Source organism: Poromitra crassiceps, assembly GCF_964638095.1.
Source record: "Poromitra crassiceps genome assembly, contig: HAP1_SCAFFOLD_132, whole genome shotgun sequence".
Lineage (NCBI taxonomy): Eukaryota > Metazoa > Chordata > Actinopteri > Beryciformes > Melamphaidae > Poromitra > Poromitra crassiceps.
In genome coordinates this window covers 590292-612298 of record NW_028152229.1, presented here as the reverse complement: position 1 = coordinate 612298, position 22007 = coordinate 590292, and the positions used below count along the sequence as shown (strand labels likewise).

General features: G+C 42.3%; 1 protein-coding gene across 1 annotated transcript; it reads right to left on the bottom strand.

Moving 5' to 3' along the window:
- Positions 1-10849: 10849 nt before the first annotated feature.
- LOC310800920 (uncharacterized protein) lies at positions 10850-18450 on the bottom strand. Its single transcript, XM_083664806.1, has 6 exons — positions 18426-18450; positions 17049-17129; positions 14644-14759; positions 11405-11474; positions 11189-11261; positions 10850-10985 (listed from the first exon to the last, which is right to left on the bottom strand). Exons 2-6 carry the CDS (start codon positions 17085-17087, stop codon positions 10912-10914), a joined length of 372 nt encoding a protein of 123 aa, XP_083520932.1. The 5' UTR covers positions 17088-17129; positions 18426-18450; the 3' UTR covers positions 10850-10911.
- Positions 18451-22007: the final 3557 nt, after the last annotated feature.

Here is a 22007-nt window from a genome sequence, read left to right as displayed (position 1 = left end):
ACTTTGATCCAAGTCTCAAAGTCACAACTAATTGGGTCCAAAAGTCCCAAGTCATTTTGTTTTGGGCAAGTCAAGTTGAGTCCTTAGTTAAGGCAAGTCAAGTCACTTTCCCCCCCCGCCCAATATAGTGCAGTCTTACCTTCCTTAGTAGCTGTCTAATAGTGATATTATTGGCCAATTTATCTAACTGTTCAAAAAGTATGACAATTAATATAATTTGTATTATAATTAAATAAATGTAATCAAACAAAAGTCAAATAACTTTGTACTTGGTAACATAAGTGCCTTCTCCTTGAAAGGAAAAAAACATTCAGTGAGAGGAGTGTGATTGACAGCCAGTCATCCAATCATAACAATGCTCTAAGGAGGAGCATGAGTGAGTCATCCAATCATGACAATGTTATTTCCAGCTTGCGCTCAGATATCGGATAACTTTACACAGACAAGGTTGACAGTCTTAATATTTAAACTGAGCAAACAGGGATGTTTCCATTTTGACAAAACATCCACCACAGATTTTTTTTGTGATAGTGTTAAGTTTGTTTTTTTGATACATAAACATAGGACAACACAACAAAGAACTATAGAAACAATAACTATATGTGTGTACTTGTGTACTATGTGTGTACTTGAGAGCAAAGCTAACCGGAGCCCAATTCCTTGTAGTGTTTGCATACTTGGCCAATAAAGCTGATTCTGATCCACCCGCCACAGTAGGCTACATACTCTCATACGTACATAAATACATGCATATCCCCACTCCACCACAGATAGCAATTCAATGTTTACTCTTTTGTGTGGATTATCATGTGTCTCTTCAAGCCCCCCCTTTTTTTTTTTTTTACCAAAACCTTTACCACAGAGTGAGCAAATAAATTGTTTCTCACCTGTGTGGACTATCATGTGTCCATCCATTCTGCATCACTGTCTTCAGTCTCAGATTCAGCAGAGTCTGAAGTCTTGTCATCACTAGCTGTTTGTAAATTACTAGCTGGATATAAGTTCCTGGCTGGTTCTAATACTCCACAGTCCTCTCCATCAGCTTCTGTTTTCATCTGTTCAGTTGAGCTGCTGGCTAGAGGCTCTGCCTCTCTGCCCTCCTCAGTTTGGCTTTGATGAAGCTGTGAGGACAGAGGTTTCTCTTCATCATCTTCACGCTTCACAGGGACAGGAGTGAATGGGAACTTGGTGATATGGGCCGTCTCCAGCCCATGAAGCTGCTCTCCCTCCTGACTGGTGCAGAGTTCCTCCTGTTCCTCTTTAATGTGTGGGGGCTCTGGGTCCTCCTGGTCCAGACTGGAACTCCACTCCTCCTGCTGCTCAGCGGGGACGTCTAATTTAATAACCAACGGCTGCTGGATGTCTGGAGGCAAGGCTTCTCAGTCTGTGCAGCTTCTGGACTTTAGACATTTTCATTTTCATACAGCGACAGGAACGTTTCCTCCTGAACTATTTACTGACAAACGTAATCTCCAATAGCTTCACAGCTAAACTGACGTGAGCATTCAGCTGAGAGGAGCGTCTTCTTCCCAACATGTCGCATTACCGCCAACTACTTAAATCTGAATAAACTCTATTTGATGTCCTTTTCCCCAGGGCCATTCCCCATACTACTGTATAACTCTACTTTTCAAAATGTTTGCGAGAGCAATAGCATACTTATTTGGTCCTCGCGTCACCAGGCTCTTTTGAAGAGCCTGGTACCCGTGGTAGGATGACCCGCCCGTCGGTCCTGATCCTGATGTGTTCCAGTCCGCAGTGTTTTCGTTCCCCCATAGAAATGCAGCAGTAGGCAGCCTAACCTCGCCAGTCGCTACGAGTTAGAGAAAAAATAAGAAGCATGGACATAGGCTACCAAACAAAGCATTAGAAACTTGCCGGATCCATTACATCTTTGAAGCACTTTGGTTCCTACGTTCCGCCCAGGAAGACCCGCGTCTTCCGGTGGATCTTGCGCTTTGTGTGCATCAATGTTTTCGTTCCCCCATTTTACTGTTCTGACTAGTCTCTTATGCTGCCTTCCAGACAACTGGGACCTTCGGATTTTCTGGCCTCCTATTAGGAAAAGTCCGCTGGAACGGCACTCAAAGTGGGAGCTCCCACTTGAAAACTGGGAGAAAAAAATCTACCCCCACTAGGCTGGGAACCAGTTGTCTGACGTCACACAACAATGGCCGCAACATGGAGTATGTAGTCCAAAGTATTAAGTGCCTAAATAAAATGTATAATAGAGTCTGTTACATTATGTGTCATTGCTGCTCCTCATTTTCATTTAAATATGTAAGGAGGGTGCTCTGCTCGTTGTTAAGCTGTCTTGCTATTTGCCAAACAAAAAAAGTTTGTCGCGGTCCACCATGTTTCTTGGTTGCATTTTGCCTTTGTGCTCTGGAATGCTTTGAAGGTGGGGGGTGGGACTTTTCCACTGGGAAACATCCACGTCCCAGGTGTCTGGAAGGCAGCATTAGAACAGACGAGTTGGCTTCCGCAATTTTCAAATGCTTCCGCCATACCTGCATTCGCCGGATGTAGATGAGAGAGTCTGTTTTAAGAGACTAGTTTTGACCGGAACTGAATTCTCTGTCAAGTGATTTACACAAAAACATCAATCATTTTTGTTTTGAATGACTATTCAGAGAGGAAGTCTTCAGTTTGGCCAGTTTTATTGGAAGAGCTTCGAAACTGAGAATGGAGAAGTTGTTTATCTGAAGCTGAATCAAGTAAAGTTTTGTTTTGAGTGCAAAATCACACCAATGTGTCTCAATACACTTTCCAATAAACAACAGAACGATCAAAATAATCAGTTAAAAGACAATGAACTGTGAATAATGAATAATACAATGAACATAACAAAAACACAGTTGAATAGAGGAAAATATTCAATCCAGGGTAGGATAGAGTAAGAGAAAGGACATAAAGCTAGGTTAATTAACTATCTAAAAAAATCAACAATACTGTCTCAATTCATGTACATTTTTATGGTTAGTTTTAAATTAATTAGTTTTAAATTAATTACACACTGTGTGTGTGTGTGTGTGTGTGTGTGTGTGTGTGTGTGTGTGTGTGTGTGTGTGTGTGTGTGTGTGTGTGTGTGTGTGTGTGTGTGTGTGTGTGTGTGTGTGTGTGTGTGTAGGGCTGGGTATCGCCACTGACTTCCCGATACGATTCCGATACACAAGGTCCCAAGCCGATTCGATATCGATATTTTAGTTACAATACCAGTTTTGCTTTGATAATGGAAGAGATTCTCAAAGAACTAATGCTGTAAATTGTACAAGGAACCCTCTAACCTGGTGCATTATTAAAAAATATTAATATTTACATTAAGAATTAACCATAAAGCAAGCAGTTACATCATGTAATTCTTTTTTATTTAAACATGACAACATAGTCATTCAACATCTTATCTTTCTTTACAGTCTTCTGTCTCTTTCTTTACAGTCTTCTGTGAGAAGCCAAACAAATTTAGATTTCCACTATACAACAGAATCATTGAACAGCAGCATGTTGTAAACAGTGTTTCATAAAGTATAAATGCTTTGTAAATAAAATAAAATACAGCTCATGAACATTTCCAGTTCACAAACATTATAGTGCAAACAGATTTGAGGTCTGTACATCTGTCTCATGGTGCATGCACAATGCACATGTAGCCTACACTTTTTATGTTTTTGTTTTAACTACAAACATAAATAAACGTCAACTTGAAACTATGTTTTAACTACCACACACAGCCTATAATATTATAGCCTATGTTATATATATATATATATATATATATATATATATATATATATATATATATATATATATATTGCATTTTAAAATATCGATACTGGGATTTATGTATCGATACTTGTTCCTTCACATGAATATCGATTCAATATCGATATATCGATTTTTTTAACCCAGCCCTAATTCAGTATATATATATATACTAGGGATGCACCGATATGAAAATTTTGGCCGATGCCGATAACCGATATTAACATTGCTGTTATAGCCGATAACCGATATTTACCGATGTCGATATGATCTGTATAAAACCACATTTTTATGATCATCACATTTTGTACATACTGAAAAACACATGTTAACACTGAATTTGAAAAAGTTACGCATTTCTTTATTTGCAAAGCCTTTGGAAAAGCCCATAAATCATAGATTTACTGCATTATTTCATATCAATGTGAAGAATTTGCCTGATAATGATAACCGATATTAACATTGCAACATCTGACCGATACCGATATGACCGATATGTTAAAAAATGACCAACATCGGCCGATACCGATATGATTGCCGATATATCGTGCATCCCTAATATATACACACACACACACACACACACACACACACACACACACACACACACACTCTGTGTTTGTGTCTCTAATTAGGATGGTAATGGTTTCCCACATGTTGTTGTGGTGACAGAAAACATGAGGGTGTTTTCAGCTGTGAGCAGTATCTCCATTCTTTATACAAGTGCTTCTCTAATTGTTTGAGAGTTTTTGACCGTGGTTACACCATGTCTTTTCAAAGCGATTCCACCCACGCGCGTCATTTAAATGTTTAATTTGAGTTTGGATGTGTGGATGGATTTATTTTGTCCCCACTCATTACTTCCTGGAAAAATGGCATTTGGTGCATTTGAGCATGGGAGGTGTGCTTGAAGGTGGCCACAATACTCCCTGTGAAATCCAAACACAATGTGAACCAGGTAACCAGGTCATTCTGTGCCATGGCCAGTGTTGGGCAAGTTACTTTCAAAATGTAATATACTACATATTACTAGTCACTTTCATTGTAAAGTAATAAGTTACTTTACAATATTACTGTCTGTGTAGAGTAACTTGTTACTTATTACACTACTTTTGGATTACTTTCACCAAAACAACAGCAGCAGCAGAATGACATCGCCGCCCCGGGACCATCCTGAAAAATAATGTCAACTGTCTTGAAGTCAGTGTAAACAATCCAAGATTCTAAATGTTATTATTTTCCTTTGTTATTGTCATCTATAGTGGCTATTTGCATAAAAACACAGTTTGATTAGGAAATGATTGTATCTTTTTTTAAATATGTGCTTGGATTTAATAAAATGTAACTCAACTTGTAACTTGAGTTACTTGACAAAGTAACTGGTATAATATTACTGAAATCCTATAAGTAATAAGTTATATTACTGAGTTACTGGTAAAAGTAATATATTACATGTAATATGTTACTTTTGTAATGAGTTACCCCCAACACTGATGGCCAGTGTTGGGCAAGTTACTTTCAAAATGTAATATACTACATATTACTAGTCACTTTCAATTTGAAAGTAATAAGTTACTTTACAATATTACTGTCTGTGTAGAGTAACTTGTTACTTATTACACTACTTTTGGATTACTTTCACCAAAACAACAGCGGCAGCTGAACGACATCGCCGCCCCGGAACCATCCCGAAAAATAATTTCAACCGTCTTGAAGTCAGTGTAAACAATCAAAAATTCAAAATGTTATCATTTCCTTTGTTATTGTCATATATAGTGGTTATTTGCATAAAAACACACGGTTTGATTAGGAAATGATTTTATTTAAATATGTGCTTTGATTTTTTTTTTTTATCGATTTGTAACTTGAGTTACTTGACAAAGTAACTGGTATAATATTACTGAAATCCTATTGGTAATAAGTTATATTACTGAGTTACTGCTAAAAGTAATATATTACATGTAATATGTTACTTTTGTAATGACTTACCCCCAACACTGGCTATGGCACAGTAAGAAATGTAGGCCTATTTACTGTAGGCTATATCTCCTTACCCCTTTAAGGGGAGAGATATATACTGTATATAACTGAACCTTGCCCTTCAATCCTCCGGAGAAGCTCTGGCAAACAGAGACCAACGCAGAGGATGAGAAGTCCACAGAATGGTTCTTTAAAAAGAACAATTGCACCGCAGGCTAGAAATAGCACTACATTATCAAGGCAAAAGGCCATGGACCAAATAACTGATGAGCTGTTTTCATCCAGACGACAGCTCTGCTGTGATGATAAGAGTTCAGTCAGTTTCCAGCACAAGCAAGAAGAGAGCTATGATGAGAATGAGCACTTTATAGCTCCATATCTAAATGAGAACAAAACAGTGAAGGATGTTGAACCAGAACGAAAATAACATCCAACCACGACTGCTGTATTAAAACAGAAAACCAGAGAAGAAACACTGATTTCAAAACTTGAGAATACATTGTCTTCATAAGAAAGGTTATATTAATAATGTATTTTGTCTGACTCTTATATCTCCGTCAAAATGATGGCATTTGGATAAAATGTCCTTGCAAGTCAAGAGACCGTTATAAATTAACTCTAAATAAATCTATGCTTCAAAAAAAAGTCAAACCGTGTTGATTTTTGTCTCTGCAAACATACATAATTACCATGTTGCACCATAGAACTGTATGTCTACAATAGAAAAGCGTGAACGGTTTTATTGTCTATACTCTAGGGAGGGCAGTGCTTCTCAAATGGGGGTCCGGGGACCCCCAGGGGTCCTTGAGGGGGTTCCAGGGGTCCCCAGTCAAAAGGGGGGTCATTTATTTTCACTATAATTCCATTCATAAGTAACACAATGACTATTTTGGTCATGGGTTTTATACACTTTCTGTAATAAAACATCTAAAAGCATCAATCTTATTATCATATGGGGGACCGTGGGACAAAATCCTATCAAATGGGGGTCTGTGGTCTAATTTTTCTCACTTTAGGGGTCCTTCATGTGAAACAATTTGAGAACCACTGATCTAGGGTTATGTCTACAATACACTCAAGTGTAATTCTCTGTTGACACACTAGATGGTGCCATCATACAGCTAGCATACAGGGCCATGAATTAAAGGTATGATTTCATACTCTATAGATAGATGGTAACATTTAGCCTACTTAGGTCACAGTAAAACAGCAATTTATTTCCTAACATTTACACTATACAAAATACATCATTACAAATATTTCACACTGACAAAAATATATTATTAGCATTGTATCCAAATAAAAAATAAAAACTGGGAACAAAAAACAAGACTTTTTACAGTCCCACAAGAGACACAAAGGTCAATTGTTTTCATAGAAAACGTGGAATTTCAGTGCTGATTTTTCAGTGTGTGATGCATTGACAGTGTGTTAAAACTGATCACAATAAAAATACACAATCCATCACTGATCACTGGATGAACGTGTGTGTGTGTGTGTGTGTGTGTGTGTGTGTGTGTGTGTGTGTGTGAGGAGAGACATGGCGATTGTAGCTTAATTGGCTTAATGCTTCAGGTCAAAGGAGGGAAGAAGTTGACAGAAGGCCGAGGTCCTGCTCGTGTCTTCATGAAGAAGTCCCAATACCCTGTAGGTGGAGCAGAAGTGGTCGCCCCAAAGGCAACGCTTCAAGGAGTCTTTCCCAAGATGGCCGACCGCGTGCGGCCTAGTGTCCGTGTTGACGCTGCTGGTTGTACTGGTGGTTGTATTGGTGAAGTTGGTGGTGGTAGAAAGCACGATATGGGCAGTTCCCCTTCATCACAAAGTGTTGAAACGTAGGCCTCATGGACATATCTGACGAGAGAGCACAGAACACAATTACCATCTCTAGCCATACCAATACACCTGCTGTCAGAACACAATTACCATCTCTAGCCATACCTATACACCTGAGAGCACAGAACACAATTACCATCTCTAGCCATACCTATACACCTGAGAGCACAGAACACAATTACCATCTCTAGCCATACCTATACACCTGAGAGCACAGAACACAATTACCATCTCTAGCCATACCTATACACCTGCTGTCAGAACAGCTGCAGACACAAGGCATAACCAGACACACCTCAGCTGGGGCTGCACGATATGCAAATCATCATCATATTGGGATTATACTAACAAATGTTGCAATTGCGCTATGCGATATGATTTTAGTGGGAATGGTAATTTTTCTATTTCATTTTCACTTCAAATAATTTACAATAAGGTGTCTGGCGGTTCCGCGCGTCGCACATTTGCTTCGTTGCTCAGCGGGGGGAGCTGTGCGAGCAGCTAGAAATTAGCACGCAAAGCGCCTGGTATTTCTAGTATAATGTGATGTGATTTTTACTGGAGTATGAACCAAACATGCATGTTCCCTCACGCCTGGAGAAGAGGATTTATAAGCCGGGGCATACCACACGGATGTGACGTCATTCAACCGCCACATCCCAGTTTGTTTGCGTTTCCCAGTTACAAAGGAATGCACCATGTTGTATGCAAGCGTTCTTGAAAGGAGTTGCAGTCGCGTGTTATTTCCCTGTTCTATCCACGGTACTTCAGAAGTTTAATTACAAACACAAGACTCGTATGTGCGGAAGATATTATCACGAATATATCAAGTGGAACTGCCGCTCCGTTTAACTCTGGGGAGAAGAAGCTCCTCTCTTATGGGACTCAGGTTTAGCTGTGAAGCTAACGACATTAGCTGTGACGCTATTGGAGCTTTGAGTGAGTACGTTTGTCAGTAATAGTTCTGGAGGAAAGGTTCCTGTCACTGTGTGAAAATGAAAAAGACTCATGTCCAGAAGCTGCACAGAGAAGCCTTGTCTCCAGACATCATTCAAGAAGAGGTTCCCACTGAGCAGCAGGAGTGGAGCCCCAGTCTGGACCAGGAGGACCCAGAGCCCCCACACATGAAGGAGGAACACTGGATCAGTCAGGAGGGAGAGCAGCTTCAGGAGGACCCAGAGCCCCCACACATTAAAGAGGAACAGGCAGAACTCTGGGTCAGTCAAGAGGGAAAGCAGCTTCAGGAGGACCCAGAGCCCCCACACATTAAAGAGGAACAGGCAGAACTCTGGGTCAGTCAGGAGGGAGAGCAGCTTCAAGGGCTGGAGGAGGCTGATATCACCAAGTTCCCATTCACTCTCTACACTGTGCATGTGAAGAGTGAAGATGAGGAAGAGAAACCTCAGTGCCCACAGCTTCATCAAAGCCAAACTGAGGAGAACAGAGAGGAGCCTCTAGCCAGTAGCTCAAATGAACAGATGAAAACAGAAGCTGGTACCAAGCTGGTACCAAGCAGCTACCAAACCTGGTTTGGTAGCTGCACTGCCGCCAACCGGAAGACCCTGCAGCGCATCGTGAAAGCAGCCAGGAAGATCATTGGTGCCTCCCTCCCCTCCCTCCTGGAGATCTACAACACTCGCCTGGGTCGCAAAGCCACTAACATTGTGTGCGACCCCACCCATCCCTCTCATGGACTTTTCTGCCTGCTTCCGTCTGGGAGAAGATATCGGAGCCTCCGGGCCCGCACCACCAGACTAGCTAACAGCTTTGTCCACCAGGCTGTCAGGCTGTTAAACTCTCTTCCCTCTCTTCCCTCTGCCCCCAGTCTGGACTGTTAACTTTTCATTGTACAACTCCCCTCTCTTCCCTCTGCCCCCAGTCTGGACTTGAACCCATATCCTCACTCAGCACCAGTCACTTTATGCAAAACTACTATGTCGCTTTGTTCATTTTATTGCACTTTTCTGCCATCACTATTTGCACTATCTGACTTTTATTACAGTGATTACAGTGACCTTATTATGACCCCTATGGTAGTATTTTATTGTATGTTTTTTTAATCTAATTTATCTTCGTATTTTATGTCATGTGTTGTCTCCTATCTGTATATTGAGTGCACCGTGGATCGTGAGATACAGAATTTCGATGCTCTGTATGTCTTGTACATATGGTAGTGATTGACAATAAAATTGACTTTGACTTTGGTGGAGAGGACTGTGGAGTATCAGAACCAGCCAGGAACTTAGATCAAGCTAGTAGTTTACAACCAGCTAGTGATGACAAGACTTCAGACTCTTCTGGACCTGAGACTGAAGGCACTGATGAAAAATGGATGGGAACTAGTGAACCTCAGTCAGGGTTAGACTCACAAAGAAACAGTAAGTTCATCTACCCAAATCGCTCATTTATAGCGTTGTGAAATGTCGGGTGCATGGCGGGCGTGGATCTATAAATAGCACGAAATAATTTGCGCGGATTTATGGCGGGCGGACGGTTCATGCATACACACAGATTAGGGTGGCATAAAAGCTCATCCGAGCATCTCTACTGTGTACCTTTTGGCATCTTCCCAGGTGATGGAGTCTTGAGAGAAGGGGTCCTCCTAATAAATAAATAAATAAACAAATAAAGGCTGCACTAAAATTACAATGTGGGAGGTAAAACCCAACAATGCCCCTTCATAATCTTACCTTTATCAGGCCAATGGCAGAAGCTGGTCTGAGGCGCAGGCTTCGTGGTGGAGCGGGAGAGTCAGGAGGCAACTCTGGGATCAGGTGAACTCCAAATGAAACCCGCTTCTTCTTCAGTCGCGGACTTGCTTCAAGTTCTCCACGTTCTCCACTTCTCTTACGTTTTTTGGCCGTCTCACATTTTTCTGAAGAATGAATTGAAAAGATGATTATTGTACATCAATACACTGCAATACCATTTAAGACTAAATAAGACATAAGATGGATTATAAAGCAATAGCATTTCAAATGCTAGGTTGGAAAAGAGCTATTGAACACTGCAAAAGCCTTTTAAACAAACATGCTGGGATACGTAAGTGTAATGCACAAACTAATTTAGTTAACTCACTTAACATTGTGTGTGAAAATACAAAGATTACAATGCATGCGGTTTACCATTTTTGAAAGGAGCAACATCCGGTTCACGACGTACATCCTGGGTTTTGAGATTCTTCTCTATGCTCCTTGATGACGTCCTCCACAGGGGCTCCATTTTGGAAGCATCTGGCTTTCCAGCGACTTTCCTGACTGACCCAGGTTTGGGTGTGCAGACCCTTGAGGCTGGCGTTTGAGGCACGCTGACAGAAGCCTTCTGTAGAGTCTCCACCTAAATGTTTTCCTCCAGGCAGTGCTGGATGTTGTCATTGTTGCATAGTTGCATTGTTCCATCTTCCAAATGGTCTAGAAACAAGCAAGAACAAAAGATTTATTTTAGATCAAAGACAGTCATTTTAATACAACTGAACTCCACAACAAAAACAGACGGGTAGCCTAGATATCTTGGCAAATAAAATAATTCTGATTCTGATGATATTTTTTAGTCTTACAAGTCTAACCACTGACTGAAAACAACCCCCCCCCCCACCAATCACAAATAGACTCACCTGTGGACACTTCAGATATCCTCTTTTCTCCCACCTCAGCAGCAGTGGTGTCGCTCACTTGATCTTGCAGAACCTAGGTGTCAGCACATTGTGATTAGCACACACTAATGATGCACATGTATACACAATCTGATTGATCAGGGTTGTAGGGCATATCCAAGGTGCAGAGCAGTACACAATGCTTTATAGATCGATTGATAATAACAAATGAATTACTTTGAATGTCTCAGTTTTGCCGGCTACTGAAGGCGTCTTCTTTGGTGTGGGTGCTGGAGGGCCCTCAAACCTGAAATGGCAATGAATAACAAAATGTTAATGGTCTCATTCACATTTAGTGTTCAAATGTGTTCTGTATCTGGATACGCTATCGGGATAATGATATCGCATATTATCCGATCACTTGCTTTGCATTTACACCTGGTATTTAGATGTGTTCTTCATGTCTGGATGCGGTCCACATTGTGATCTTATCTGATTGTGTGCGCACTGTGCAAAGCAGGCAAATAGCTGGAGAGGTGGAATTATGGACAAAACCAAACATGGCAGGTGTAAAATTGCCCTCAAGATTTTGATACTTTTATTTTCATGAAATGCTTTTAATGTCCACCTCTGACACACATTTCTTTCGACAGTGGGGGACAAAAGTTGCCCCCACATTTTTTTTTAATGTCCTCCACTGCATTTAAGGCAGAGACAACGATTTCATGGGAGGCAACAGAAATCATGCTTGCAGCTACTGTGAATGCTACTTCAGTGTTTCCCACAGGATTTTGAGCTGTTGTGGTGGGTGGCAGGCAAATGTATGTTTCTCCATATTTTGCACGATGGAGAAGACAACAGAATAACGTTTCATTTAGACCAAAAAATAAATAAAATGTATAATTTTTATTTTTGACCAGAGTGAAATGTTATATGGTCTCTGATTCTAAATATAGCTGAATTGCTTGGTTTGACCAAGTAAAACATTTTTTTACAAGAATTTTACGAAATGTAGATGGGGAAAATGAATGGCGGATGAAATCCCTTGGTTCGTATACGCCTGAAGAGGGAGTGACTTTGGCTCTCTATTTAGATGGCATCATTGCATGTTCACTCCAGTCTTCTAAAAGAGAGAACGTTTCATATTTGGTGAAGGGCTGCTCAGATCTTTACAGTGAATGTGCTATGGTTGTTAAAAGTTAAAATACTTTAAAATGCTCAGTGCAATGCATGGAGTAGTTGCATCACCCGTGGGCCAGGCAGTCAAAGCGAGCATTAGGCAGACTTGCTTTGATGTGTAACGAACAGTGTCTGGCTGATAGCGATGTTTAACCTGGTTACACACTAGGGATGTTCATCAATTATCGAAAATCGATAATTGATCGTTAAGGAATTGATTCGATCATGTGGAATTTTGATCGATTATTATTATTATTTTTTACTAGGACTAGGTTTGGGTGGAATTCGTTCCTCCTCGCCCCACTCCATTGCACAGCCGACTAACGTGAGGTGGAGCTTCATATAGTCTCTATTTTTCTGGCTGGGCACGGGCCTTTGTGCCAACAAAACTGTTTTAAACATGGGGAATTCACACTGGCATGCGCCGGGACATAAACAAACGCACCCAGCGGTCTGCAGACCTGTGTTTCCATTACAGTTTTTCGCAAAATAATTGCGATATTTCTACAACTTCGACAATGTGCAATTGCGACTTGTAGGCGTTTCCATTGAAGTTGAGTTGAACGCAATTCCCCGTTGCAGCAGCTGCCACAGTGATCACGCACGGGGATCTGCCCCAAATCCCGTCCCCTGCATGCTCAAATCCAACCAATGGTCAATGCAAAACACCACATGAAGTTACAACGCATATAAACGAGCCTGATTATCAATTCAAAAGAAAATGAGTGTCAACATATTGCTGGCTGCAGTGAATGCAGTGAGCGCGAGAGGCAGAGGAAAAAAGGTAGCCTACAACTGCGCGCACACAGACAGGCAGCCTGTCACCATGGACCGTTTCTGTCATTAAACATGATCTATTTTCCCCAGCTCCGCTTTTGCACAACACTCGTCTTTCTGCTAGGTAGCGTTGCTTAAAAGTTTTCCACTTGCTGCGGAGGTTTTGCCACGGTTTATCGAACCTTTTCTCCCTCATTTCCTTTCATTTTCCGCTCCGTTTCCAAAGGAGAAGATGGGTCACATGACATGCAAATGCGAAAAATCTGTTTCCATTACACTTTTGCGATAAACTGCTATATCGACACGTCTGAAAAACCACCTCATGAGAGCGCAAAAACTTTTTGCGATATTTGGGAGGTTTTTCGAAATTTACGTGTTTCCATTACCCACTTTCTATTGCGATATTTAGATTTTGCGCATTTCTGAAAGTAATGGAAACACGACTAGTGAGGCTCAGGCCTGTTGATTTGACTCTTGTGCTGTCAGCTAAGCTGGAAGACGCCGATTGCCTTACATCATGTAACCTGACATGTAACATGTTTGTTTACCTGGCCACAGTGCTAGTGTCTGATATTCTTACTACACAGCAGCATCGCCATTATAGCTGGCCGAGAACACGCAACGTTATTACCAGACCAGAGTAAAATATATATATATATATATATATATATATTATTACTACGCTATCGATAATTGATCGTTCATTTTCCTGATTTTCGATTATGGAAATTGTTCAAAATTAACATCCCTATTACACACGCAGTCAAAGCAGTCTGACGACCGCTGTCGACGCGCCGAGGTGTATGAGAGCAGACACTCTTCTCGCTGTGATGTGATTTCCTGGTTGCAGACTTTCCGAGTAGACGCGGCCGCCTCCCCCACGTGCATCTCAATGAATGACGATGCATTTAATCAATCAAATGTCTTGAAAACGACATTCTACTCTGCCTCTGATTGGCCCTGATATCACTCAATCACTCCGCTGTCCTGTGTGTGTGTGAGAGAGAGAGAGAGAGAGAGAGAGAGAGAGAGAGAGAGGACCAATGTGGAGTTTTGCGAGGGGGAAATGATTTGGCACTCATTGGTGCATTTCGGCACTGCGCCATAAATGTGTCAAGTATGGGAAACACTGTACTTCAGTGACTCCTTCACTATAGATAGAGTCGGTCTGTGTGGGAACGCCCACAAATTGTTACTACGGCTGGTGCCCGAGTGGGGTAAAACCCCCCATCTATCTCAATGGGCTGACTCACCAAAGGATGGTGCTGCAGCTCTACACTACAGGATTGGGGAATCTAGAGCAGGTACATAGACGTCCGTTCAGCCAAGCTACCCCAGTAATATTGTGTATAAATGGGTTGTAACATTTCCAACTTCCAAAAGTACAGGCAGTTCAGGAACATATTACTATTGAGAAGGCAAAACTGATGTGAGTAAAGTAACTTTGTGGTGAAGAGAATTGATGTCAATGGTGAGAGGAACTGTGAAACTTCTGTTTGTACCCATTGAGCAAAACTAACCTGAAAGAACGATAAATGACAGTGATCACATCTCCATGCTTCAAACATTCAGACTGCTCCAAATCCTCTCCGTTGACACGGGTTGGATGCTCTGTGCTCAAATTCGTTAGAATGACCTGGGGGGGAAACAGAAATGAAAGAGTTATCTCAAATACACATATGCTGTGTTCATTTAGCTTGAAAAAGGAGAATACCGGTGTGATTTAGAGTTAAAGTCTATTTATTCATTTTGCAATGCATGCCCTATGCAAGTAGATTTACCACTTTTCATGTTTAAGATACATAGTGTTGTCAGAGCTAGCTTCAAAGTAACTTAATGTTTAAAATGCATTGTGTTGTCAGAGCTAGCACCAATGCAGCACTGATATGAAAAGTCTCAACTCTGTCAAAATGAAATAACAATAAAACAGAAATTTTGACAAAATAATAATAATACATTTAAATAAATTAATGTCTCACATTTGCTATGACAGATCTAGCTTGGGCATTTCTCAAGTCTGTGGAATTTGTTTTTCACACTGCAAAAATGAACGGCATGGCTTCTTCTGAATTGAGGAAAACCCTGTTGTGCTTAGAAAACTATAGCATATGATGGATGTTGCAGTTGAGTAAACGGGGTAGTTGGATTCAGAAATCAGGGAAAGGGTATACTTAAGCCCAAAAAAGTTTGAGAACCACTGAACTAGAACCAATAGCTTCAATCATTGACATCACGTGGAAGATTTATAATCTCAAATTAGAATCACAATACTTTTCTATCCAGGTTCAGTCTCCCCAGGCCTATAGCCGCTACATTTTTACATTAATTTACATTTACTTGAATTTTGTTATGGGTAGATTTATACATAATTGCAAATTCTACATTGATTTTTTTTTGGGGGGATTCTAGAAATGGTCTGGCTATAGTGTTGTAGTGAGTGAATTTTTACAGCAACTGTAATGCAGCTTTATATAAGGACATTTGGTGCCAGACTTTCATCAATAAATGTATGTTTTCTTTAAAAAATAAATAAATAAATCAGTAAATTGAATTTGTAAACCTGAACCCATGATTTCAAAGTGGTGTATTTTTATTGAGTGTAACTTCTTATCAATATACATTCTTTGACCCTGTTCACAGAATGGTAAATGGCCTGCATTTATATAGCGCTTTTATCCAAAGCGCTTTACAATCAGTAGGTTGTAAACCAGCTCAGTGGCCTTGTGGTCTGAGTGTCCGCCCTGAGACTGGGAGGTCGTGAGTTCGATCCCCGGCCGAGTCATACCAAAGACTATAAAAATGGGACCCATTTGCCTCCCTGCTTGGCACTCCGCATCAAAGGGTTGGAATTGGGGGGTTAAATCACCATGTGATTCCCGAGCGCCGCTCACCGCTCCTCCAGGGGATGGGTCAAATGCGGAGAACAAATTTCACACATTGTGTGACAATCAGTGGGACTTTACCTTTACAGGTACATTCACCCATTCACACACCGATGGTGGCAGGCTACCACAGCACGCAGGGTGCTGGCACACCATCAGGAGCAATGTGGGATTCAGTATCTTGCCCAAGGACACTTCGACATGCAGACTGGAGGAGGTGGGAATCGAACCACCTACCTCTTTTATCCAAAGCGATTAGTGGACGAGCCACGCTATACCTCCTGAGAAGTAGAGAGCTGTTTCCCTGTCAGAGCTACTCTGCTGTTCCTAACTGGGAGTGTGCTGGGTGCATTCTACTGCAGGTACTGGGTAGGCCACACTGACTAACTCATAAAACCCCACATCCCCCCAAAAATCACAACTATCCCTTTAACTGTGCCGAATGTGTGCAGGCGCATGATCTGATTTCACCAAGTAACAGTTGTTCCTGGACCAACATTTCTTCCTAGTATGGGCTGGGGAAACCCCGCCCAAAACTCATTTGATTGGTCGCCACAATTGCTCCTTAAAACGTGAGTCAAGGAAAAAATGTGGTTAAGATTAGGGTTAGGGTGTGGAAAAAGTGCAGCTGTCAGCGAGCTCGGTCCTATGGCTAAATGGATAATCTAATCTGAGAACTGGGGTTCGGCTCCCGGTCGAACCACACACATTTGTATAAAACATTAGGTTTAGGCAAGTACAACAATGTGGTTGGGGTTAGGGTTTGGGTCTGGTTGGATAAGAAAACCCTAATCTTAAACCACATCTTTTTTACTTGCCACATGTTTTCAGGAAGAAGCAATTGTGGCGACCAATGAAATTAGTTTGGGGGCGGGGTTTTCCCGGTCCATACTAGGAAGAAATGTTGGTCCAGGAACAACTGTTACTTGGTGAAATCAGTTGGTGCATGTGCAGACACAACCAGGAAGAACACAGCCGGTATTATCCTTTAAACATGTCTCCTGTGGCAGGTTCATGTCAGTGAGTGTTCAATATGTAGTTACCTCTTTATTTTCATTGAGTTCAATTCTGCAATGCTCCATGGAGACTTGAGGATTGTGAAGGCAAATATCACAATCAGGTGTCTATGAGATCAGAGAGAAGCAAGTTGTCAGTGCAACAAACAAACTTAGAAGAATTGTTCATCACATCTGATCAAAAGACAAGCTCATTTTCTACAACCAGAGAAACAGTACTGTAATTCTATGCCATGTGATTTATGTTGGTACTGTGTGTAAGAACAGGAACAAAATGTGTTTCAGATGTTTTTGTCAAAAGAGTAGTGACTTCTTCATTGACAGTGCACGTCGGCGTCTGCTCTAGCCCCATAACGTGACCCTACTAACCTACTGTACTCCGATATTCTCGTACAGCAGTCAGGGTCACACAGCGTTCGATTCGTCAATGAGTGGGAGACGCTGTTCAAAATGCTCTCGTACCCGTATCCGACGTCCGATTGCAGAACCGAAGACATGATAGTCCCCCTACTGAAGCCAGTAATTTGGGTGAGCCGGTGTCATGCCGAGTTTTGCACCCCCGCCGAGAATTGCATCCCCACCTTCCGGGAGCATATTGTAATGATTTATACGGAAACTTAACTGTTTAAAAATGATATAATTGACTGGGTAGACGTGATCTCCAAGCCAGGGGGTCTGTCCTGGCTCATGGATACCGACTTTGATGTATTAGATCCGCGTGGAGGTGACTTCCATGCTTGGGGCTCTCTTCTGGCTCATGGAAGCCGACTTTGGTGCTTAAAATCCGGGTACAGAGGACCTCGAGACCTGGGGATCTCTCCTGGCTTTATGGAGGGGGGTGCACATCTCGGCAGTTTGTACCTGCCGAGATTTGCATCCCTGTTTTTAAGTTAAAACTAGTCTGGGCACCTTCCACCCCGCTTTTTGTCATGGGGGCGTAAACCCCGGACCCAGAATTAACACCGGATGGCAATGCGCCTAACAACGTCTTTGTTGCCGTTAGCTTGACAACGCTGCCATCCGGTCTAGGGCGGGCTCTAGGCGGGAACCAGTAGGGTGACAAAATCAATTGTGGGCGGGAGCCAGGCTCTTTCTCGCCGAGAAGAGCCTGGTGACGCGAGGTTAAGTTAAAACCATTGACAGTACAGTCCCAAAATATGGTGGGGGTGCAATTCTCGGCGGGGGTGCAAAACTCGCCATGACACCGGAACAACTGGCGACCGTCAGCCAAATGCGTCTGTGGTTTCCACAGCTACGCCAGCTGTTGAAAGGACGCAACAGAATACGTAGCTGTCCTTGTGAATGCCTCCGTTTCGTTCCCCAAATAACATATCAAAACATACCTGTCTGAATGAGTTGTCTCATGAGACCTGAGGAACCGTGTCACGCAGGCTAAACACTCACCTCTCCACCAGCATCCACCCACCCGCACGCTCTCAGCGGACTCACGTTCTATCTCTCTACACACATACCTCCAAAATAGCTTCCCTCCCCTCAACCAATCCCCGAAGAGAATACCACCCCCACCTGTCTCTCTGGTGCGTTCATGTGCCGTAGGAAACTAGCAATCTAGCACACAACATAAACCCCGTAATACAACACAATCCCACATTTACCCCAAAACCCACATCGCTACAATATATAAAATAATAATTAATTACTGGGTCCCTGATGCTGTGACATCCTGTATGGTAAGCCAACTTCTGGATATGTAGTCTGGTTATTCTGAAAATATTTACTAAATCCAGTAGCCTAAATCATGTAGTATCATACATTTACTGTGTTGGTGGCGGTAATGCACCAATTCGTTGTTTGCCAACCGCCAATAATAAAACTTAAGAAGAAGAAGAGGGGAAGTGACGTTTCAATCAAATCATATTCAAATGACCAATCCGGCAGGGACTATCCTAACGGTCTTCAAATCACCACCCTCTTTGAAGGATTGTTCCGCTAAATCCGTAAACAAAATAGTCCCTCCTTGACATGCGTTATGTGAATCGGAGGAGGGCCACACATATCTCCAAAAACAGTTGAATACAAAACCATGCCTATTGTACCTCAAAGCGTACAATAATTTGGTTTGGTAACAGTTTGATTTCCGCATGTGTTTTGGCGGAGGGATCTAACCGTATGCTTGCTAAATATAGGCGGCAGCTCCGCTCCAAGTAGTCATTGCTGATCTAGACGAGAAGCAGGGCAGTTCGGTGTTAGCGACTACAGTAGCCTACATTTTGTTTCTGCTGATCGGAATATCGCAGTTTGTGTTTGTGGATTCCAGAAATCGGCGTGACTGAACGGTTTTGCAGGTAAGGTCATGTTATATGCTAGCTAGCTCATCTATGAGCGATATTTCCCCCTGGTGTTGATGAGAGTTCGCACCTGCCGTGGGTTGCACCGTCCAGCTGTGCATCCATTGAAACCTATGGTTGAAACGTAACCTAGTTTGAGCGTGAAGTCTCACTAAGTCCGAGTTTACGCAATACTAAAATATTCGGGTTGCACCAAGTGAAATAGTTACAAGTAGGCATAAGTTAGAACTTAAATTGTACACCTACGTGTAAAGTCCTCCATAATGTAGGTAGTAATTAGCACAGCTGTTCTGATCAGTTATTACACCCTTTGATATTTATGACTCAGGCTTTTGTTTTCCACAAACTGCCTCGCTGCATACATTTTAAAATAAAATAACGGCAACAATTTAGCGAGGCAGGATGGTCGTAAATTAGCCTACAACGAGAAAGGAGTGGAGTGCCAATATGTGTTGATGTTGAATCATTTGAAGAAGTGGAAGGTGTATTTGAGGCGAAAATAATGAGTCTGTTTAGAGTTGGTGTAAGAGGAGAGTACTTCAGTGTGTTTGTGTTTTGAAGGAGAAATCCCTGATCGAGTGTTTTTGGATAGTGTCAGCTACAGTGTAGGCTATAGGAAGAGGGACTATGAGAGGGCTCCTCTCAGGTGTTGTTCTTGTCAGGAGGACGGTCATGTTGCTGCAGTGTGCAGAGGAGAAAGGACATGTGGACGGTGTGGTGGACACGTGCAGGAGTGAGACATGTAAACATGAAGTCAAATGTCTGCACTGTGTGAGGGGAGTCACAACACAGGATCAGCTCAGTGTCCACGTAGAGTTAAAGGAACACTCTTTAACTCTAAAAACGCTTGTCGTTTTCCTTTGCTTATGGTCCATTGTGGATATTGGCAGAGTTTGAGTGCGTTCTGAAGATGTTTTTCCTCCTCCTGTCTGTCCTTCTCATCTGTGATGATGCTGGCCCGGTTGTACAGTGTTCTGACGACTGAGAGTTTGTGTGCTGTGTGGTGTTCTGATGTCTTTATCTTTATTGTTTATTTGAGCAGGGACAGTACACAATAAATATATTGCACCAGAAGTGGCTAAAAGCTCATTTGCATCTGTAGACCCTGGGTGCACAGAGTCCTGTGAGCACACAGTACATATCAAATAGAGAAATTAAAAGAAAATCCTCGTGTCTAAACAGTCAAGATGCATAATAAAATCAATGAAGCTTACAAGGTAATACACATACAATGTGTACAATCCTCCTCCAGAGGAGGTACTGATCTGTGTGTGTGGGTTTCCTATATACTGTAATTTTGATGCTGCCGTCTTCTCTGTGGTGAATGTTCATGTCCAGGAATGATATGGTCCGGTTTATTTCCTCTTCGTGTGTGAATTTCATATTGCCGGTGCTGTCTATTGTGTAGATGGTCCGTGTTTTTGTGTGTCCAGTTTTTATTTTTTCCAGCATGTCATCCACATATCTTTTCCAGAGTGTCGGTTTGAAATGTGATGGTGCTGTGTGGATGGCTTTCATCTCCAGGTCCTCCATGAAAAAACTACTCATAATAGCTGAAAGTGGGTCTCCCATTGCGAATCCTTTTTGTCTCTATAGTTTACCTTTGAATTGAAAATATGTTGATTTAGCAATGAAATGTAATGGGGTGGAAATGTCATTGGCTGTCGAGTTTGTGCATTTTTTCAGGGTTTTATTCAAGATTCAAGATTCAAGATTTTTATTGTCACTCCATGGTACAAGTATCACGTGTGAAATTCTTGTGCTGTAGACTCCGTTTACGACATAGTACAAATATAACAATGAGTGCAAAAACAATAAGCAATAAGCAACAATAAGCAATAAGGCAGTATAGTGATAAGACAGTCCGAGACAGTGGCATATTCACTGCACATAGGTGCACATGTCATGTGCATACGTTAGACGTGCTTAAACATTTTAAATTCGACGTATTTGACATACAGGTGCAAATAGCATGTACCTTATTAAACATACAATTAAACATTAGACATACGTAATGGTAGCAGCTGCAGTACGGTACGGTACGACTACTACACTATTTGTGTATGTTAAGGAGTCTCGTGGCCTGCGGGAAGAAACTGTTCCTCAAGCGATTTGTGCGTGCTTTTGGAACCCTGTATCTCCTCCCTGAGGGTAGCAGGGAGAACAGGCTGTTGTGGGGATGGTTTGTGTCTTTGATGATCTTCAGGGACCTCCTGAGGCACCGCTGGTTATACAGTTCATGCAGTTCTGGCAACTCACATCCTGTTACGTGCTGGGCCGCGCGCCTCACCCTCCGTAGCGCCCTGCGGGCCATGGTGGTACAGTTCCCGTACCAGGTGGTGAAGCCGCCAGTCAGCAGGCTTTCAATGGTGCCTCTGTAGAAGTCCCCGAGGATTTCTTTCCTTAGCCCAAATTTCTTCAGGCGTCTGAGTCCGTGTAGTCGCTGTTGGGCCTTTTTGACAACAGTGGCGGTGTGACCGGCCCAGGTCAGGTCCTGGTGGATGTTGACTCCCAGGTACTTGAAGCTGTCCACCCTTTCCACCACTACAGGAGAGGAGAGAGGGGGGGTGGCGGGGGGGAGGAGAGAGGGGGGGGAGGAGTGGTGGTGAGAGGTGGCTGAGGTAGGAGGGGAGGCGCTCTGGCAGAGGGGTCGAACCTGGCGTAGAACGCGTTTGAG